The following is a 5,947-nucleotide window of genomic DNA, read 5'->3' as shown; positions in this document are numbered from 1 at the left end:
ACAGACATTTACTTCTTCAAGTACACTGAAGTCCCAATTACTTTAGGGAAGAAAGGTAAATCCATCCATTCTTTTTCTCAACGCAGTGGAGATGGAGCCCACGTAGCAGGCTGTTTGCAGACGCTTATTCTAACAGCCCACATGGTGGCGCCACATAACCAGCATTCACAGACTGACTCTACAGCTCTGTGTGTAGTAACACAAAATAAACACAAATGTACAAAAAGCACATAGATACAGGGTTAGATCTCATGGGGAGCATGGGTAATGTGGTATGTGACATAAATACAAGCGGTTGGCACTGGACTCGCTTGGGCCAGTCTCACTCTGCACAGCAGGACCGGTACAGGTGTAATCAATAACATTAATGATCATGAAGCATCCCAGAGAGCCGGCATGCACAATAAGCAGGGTCGGTCCTGCAGCTCAGGGTAAAGCAACTTTAACCTGATACCATCATTTTCACCTGTGTGAATCATCAGCTGTTCAAGTGTTTACACTGCAGGATCACAGTCGCAGTTACTGCAGGTCAGTGCAGCCACCTGTTGCTATGAGCAGAAGTGCCAACGAGTCATATCATACAGTAGATCTGCATTTATTTTTATTTTGTTAAGTTTTGGAACTAATCAAAAGCTAATTTTTCAGGCAACAGTGACCTCAGTTAAATGCTTGTTTCATTTAACTTTGTATTAGTTTTAGTGGTGGTTTATCTCAACTTTCTTTTTAATTATTACAGTATGTAGGGTCTGACAATGTTGTATTACATTACAAAAAAAATAAATATAAAATACTTCAGGCTGGGGAGTCACAGTTACGCCGATAAGCCTCCATAGTTTGTGTTGGCAGATGTGACAGAGTGAACACAGACGACGTCCACACGTACACGGGTATTTTTGAAAACGGAGATTTTCCGTTTCCGTTTTAAAAAATAATCCCGTCCACACGTAAAGGCAGAAATGAAGGAAAACGCTGCTATGAACATGCCAAAGCAGCAGGTGGCGCTAGATTCCTAACCGTGCAGAAATGTTGGCCAATCAGAAGTCTAGAAGCCTCGGTGGGAAAAAGTAAACAAAGCTGGGGCATAGAAGCAGAACGAGTCGTATGTGTGGAGGGACAGTAACTGTGTGTATATGTAAGCGTTTAAACACTGCAGAGAGTAGAATTAACAGTAACAGTATTGTAGAAATTTATTTCACCGAAACAATAACGTGGCGCACAGTGTGACGTCAAAAAATGCGCACACATTTGACGCTGTGTTCTCCGTTTTTTTTCGTCCACACCTAAATGCAAAAACGGAGTTTTCAAAAATATCCACCCTGGCCGGAGTTTTTAAAAATCTTCGTTTTCAGTGACCAAAAACGCCGTTTACGTGTGGACGAAAGGTGCAAACGCATAGAAAAATCCGCGTTTTCAAAAATACCCGGGTACGTGTGGACGTAGCCTAAATCTAAATAGATTTCCTGCAGATTTTATTTTATGTTGGTGTGTAGATATAAAATTAGCCATCTTTATTTATTGATTGATTGATTTAAGGCTCAAGGGGGGGGAAAGTAAGTCTTATAAAGATTAAGCAAAACTAAAACTTCTTACATCCGTCAGCACTTTAAAAAGGAAGAGTTTCGAACAACAGTGTTGTTTTTTTGAGATGTTTGTGCTGATACAGTGAATGGTTGGCAGAGGAAGGGTGGGGAAGTAAGAGGCAGATAAGGGACCAGGGTATGCAGTCTTCACAGTTTTAACAGATTTCTTTTAGTTTGTTTATGTTGGGGTAGCCTTACTGTTTACTCAGAGGATTAATGTATTGGGAGAGCAGTCAGAGCTGCTGGGGGCTTGTCAGCACGTCAGGAAATGTGCCTTCTTAGTAGTTAAGAGATATTGAGGTGAGTCATTAATAAACTATTTTAAAAAGCTACCATGAATGTACTAATTAGATCTTTGAGGTACAATATTTTTTACTTCGATCCACAGCCACAGCTATTCTTCCCTGTGAAAGTCCAGACAACTGACAAATAAACCGAAGGAAACAGCACGATGAAAATGTGTGAATGAAAATATATATTACTGTGAATGCACTGCAGTTAGTCACGGGCTGACTTTCATCCATAGTCCCAGGTCAGATTTTTAAAGGCAACCTAAAAACATTTCACATTATCAACATAAAGATGAAAACAAACAAGCAGGAGGGTAAAAGCATCTCATTTTGTATTATTAGATTATCAGCCATTTTTTAAATAGACATTTAAAGTGTTGTATATGTTCTGCTCTCTGATAATAATGGTTCTAGAGCACCACTGTTGCCTTCAAAGAAAAAAAAGATTGTTCTTCTTCCTCTTTTCTGTTTACTCTGATAAACTCAATGCTGGAGGAGCCACATTGTATAAAATGTTATAAATTAGATATTCATGTATTTAATAAAATGTGCTTCTATACAACAAAACAGTGATGACTGCAACAAGGCCTTTTCTGTGGTTCTGTAATGGTTTTAAAGCGTTAAGTCTGATCATGCAGTAATAATATTATTAATATAGGAAAGGATGAGTGTTTTAGCTGCACGAACAATCAAAAGGTTGTACAACAAGCATTTAAACAAAAAAACAATTAACAAACTATTACCGACAGTCAGTTAATGAATGCAGGGACAACAAAGCCAGCATTATACAATCATCATCAGTCATCACAGATAAATAAGCAAATATAGCCCAAAAGTATTTCCTTCCTTAAAGCTGCTGTTTCTAATTGCTTTTAAATTATAAAAATACTTCTTTAAATACTTACTTAAATACTGGGAATGGGAAGTGACATAACCTGCTAAAATGCTGGTTTTCTTTAACACGTTTATTTTAGGCAAAGATAAGCAAAACGTCCCATAAAAGCATGTGTGACACAGCCTCTCATGTTAACTGTGAATATAAGTATTTAGGCCTTCTCAGTACACAAATGTTCCTTATATTAAAGACAAGATTACATGCCAGCCTGTCCTCCACCTGCATCCATGACAGCCTGGCATGCCGGCAACCCGCACCATCCACACAGCTCCGTTCTGACTGAGCTGGAGCATAACCAGGTCTTTCCTGAAGCAGCAGACCAAATAACTATGCAGTAATCAAGCCATCATCAAAAGACTGTAATACTTTGTAAAGCTTGCATAGTTTCTAAAAACTGGAATAGTCCTACTCGGTTTAGCAACTATATCATCAGTGAGTTAACCTGTTTGACAGCTTCCCCTTACAAGGAGCTATACAGGGCTGATTGAAAGTGTTTTAAAGCATTAACACTTTCTGATTGTGAGTTTGCTTTAATTCTGTATTATTTTCTCTTTTCTTGTGGATTCAAACAAAAAAACAAACTAAATACCTTAAAATAAAAACATAAAATAATGGCTGTTTATAGTAGAGACTCCAGAGGGATGTGTTCCTGCAAGCATCAGTGTTGAAATAACAAGAACGTGTTGATTTTGTTCTCAGGAAAGTGACACACTGGCATCGCACCTCTCGCTTCATTGACATTCAAAGATCAGAGGCAGACTGTCTGGTGAACTTGGCTGAAAAGCCACGATAGTCATCTTCTGAATCAATCAGCCCTCAGTGTGCACGCTCCTTGCATGCATTATATGAGACAGTGATGCAAACAGGACAAGTATATTCACAGTCTGCGGAGACACTCCTGCTGCTTGCCCTGATTTAACTAAGAATGGAGCTTAGAGTGTTACTGTTGCACGCAGACACACAAACACTGACACGTTATTTATTGTCCGATTCTCATCAACATCCTTTCCTATGGCCAATAGGACCTGATTATCACAAACCAGAGGTCTCAGGGCTAAAACAATTCACAGTGCGCGCACACACTGCGGTATCCTGTGATAGATATCAGCACCTGACACCTCGAAAACAGGAAAAACGTTTCAGCAGGAACACAGATGTGTTGGAGTGTGGGGGGAGGAGCATGTAAACAACTATTTAACCTCTGTGGACAGAAATCTCAGCTTCACTCAACGAAGGAGTGCAGCCGTCTCCACCATGTCCTACTATGAGGTAGGGAGGTGTCATCTAATCATGCACAGAAACTTTAAATGTGTTCACAAATATATGATTGCCTTCTCTCTTCTCATCATTTCTCATCTGTCTCTAGCATATCGTCTTTGAGGATTACTACAATGACACCGGCTCTGGCTCTGGCTCTGGGGAACTTGGAGTGGATCTGGAGGAGCCCTGTGGTGTGGAGCACATGACAACTACTGAGCTTCAGCAAGTCTTCTTGCCTGTCATTTATGCCCTTATCTTCATTCTGGGCATCACCGGAAACGGCTTGGTTGTCGTAGTCCTAGGCTGCCAACGCAGGTGAGGGGATGGGTAACTGCTGTTTGAAGCTTTGACTTCGAAGCATTGCTGGGTGTGGGGGAAGAGCATGAAAGTGATCAGATTTTTTGTGTCTCCAGGTCGAAATGCAGCCTCACAGACTGGTACCGCCTGCATCTCTCTGCTGCGGATCTCCTCTTCGTTCTGTCTCTGCCGTTCTGGGCGGTGGATGCAGCCTTGGCTGACTGGCGTTTCGGAGCTGCCACCTGCATTGGAGTGCATGTCATCTACACAGTCAACCTGTACGGCAGCGTGCTCATCCTGGCATTCATCAGCCTGGACCGCTACCTTGCGGTGGTCCGAGCCACGGACACCAACACTAGTGGGCTGAGGCAGCTGCTGGCTCACAAACTGGTGTATGTAGGTGAGTATCAAAAGGCTTGCTCTTCCTGCTGTTAGTCTTCTTTTCTCCACACAGTCCCTCACTTGTCTTTTTTAATCTTCCTCCTCCCTGCAGGTGCCTGGTTGCCTGCTGGCCTGCTGGCAGTGCCAGATTTGATATTTGCCCGCACTCAGGAAGGAGGAGAGGGGTCAACTCTGTGCCAGAGATTCTACCCAGAAGAAAATGCTCCTCTCTGGGTTGCAGTCTTCCACCTCCAGCTCGTCCTGGTGGGTCTGTTGATCCCTGGACTGGTGCTCCTGGTGTGTTACTGCGTCATTGTCACCAGGCTGACCCGTGGCCCACTGGGGGGCCAGAGGCAGAAGCGACGGGCGGTCAGGACTACCATCGCGCTGGTGCTCTGCTTCTTCGTGTGTTGGCTCCCTTATGGAGCGGGCATTTCTGTGGACGCTCTGCTGCGGTTGGAAGTCCTGCCCCGCAGCTGCAGGCTGGAAGCTGCTTTAGGCGTGTGGCTGTCGGTGGCTGAGCCCATGGCGTTCGCTCACTGTTGCCTGAACCCACTGCTGTACGCCTTCCTCGGGGCCGGGTTCAAGAATTCGGCCCGCAGAGCTCTCACTCTGAACCGGGCATCCAGTCTGAAGGTTTTACCACGAAGACGCCCCGGGACCTCAACAACTACAGAGTCCGAATCCTCCAGTTTACACTCCAGCTAGTGTTTGCATCTGTTGTTGATGTGTGTGTGTACTGTATATATGTATAAATGTATATAAGAGAAAGTAAGAAGCAGTCTGCTGGCTCATGACTGATCCTCTCCCTCATTTGAGGGTATCTTTTGTAAATAGTTTGATGTTGTTATGTGTGTGTGTGTTTGTGTGTGCTTTTGACTATTGTAGATGTTTGTAATAAAATATACAAAATACTTTGTGAAAGTGGCTTTTCTTTCTTTTTTTCTGTCTTCCTGTGTGAAACAGTGTGAGTTTCTGGTTTACACAATCTCTCAACCACAGCTAGTTCCACCCTCAGCTCCTATTCTCAGTGGGTAAGATACAAATCATGAAAACTCCTAAAAAAAGAAAATTGGAGCCAAGCTAGCTAATGAGATGAAAGGACGATGGCAATAGAACTTTATCACAAAACCCCACACGGAAAAGGGACAGGAAAGGTGTAATAGGAATAACAAGCCTCAATCAAATGTCTTTGGTCTTAATTAGCAGATGATAACTTCTGTTGTGTCAGAGCTTAAAATCAC

The 5,947-nt window shown here is 42.8% G+C and overlaps 1 protein-coding gene across 2 annotated transcripts; it reads left to right on the top strand.

The window, feature by feature from the left end:
- Positions 1-353: 353 nt before the first annotated feature.
- On the top strand, positions 354-5,570 carry LOC113010532 (C-X-C chemokine receptor type 4-like). Of its 2 annotated transcripts, XM_026149631.1 has the most exons (6): positions 354-528; positions 1,969-2,039; positions 3,977-4,034; positions 4,132-4,340; positions 4,439-4,722; positions 4,816-5,570. In XM_026149631.1, the coding sequence occupies exons 2-6, from the start codon at positions 2,032-2,034 to the stop codon at positions 5,409-5,411; spliced, it is 1,155 nt and encodes a 384-aa protein (XP_026005416.1). In that variant the 5' UTR covers positions 354-528; positions 1,969-2,031; the 3' UTR covers positions 5,412-5,570. The 2 variants fall into 2 exon arrangements, with proteins under 2 accessions (XP_026005416.1, XP_026005417.1); XM_026149632.1 differs by lacking the exon at positions 1,969-2,039 and having other exon boundaries at positions 355-528.
- The last annotated feature ends 377 nt before the right edge of the window (positions 5,571-5,947 follow it).

Source organism: Astatotilapia calliptera, chromosome 18, assembly GCF_900246225.1.
Source record: "Astatotilapia calliptera chromosome 18, fAstCal1.2, whole genome shotgun sequence".
Classification (NCBI taxonomy): Eukaryota; Metazoa; Chordata; class Actinopteri; order Cichliformes; family Cichlidae; genus Astatotilapia; species Astatotilapia calliptera.
Note: the sequence above shows the minus strand (reverse complement) of the source record. Positions and strands in the feature narration are given on the sequence as shown.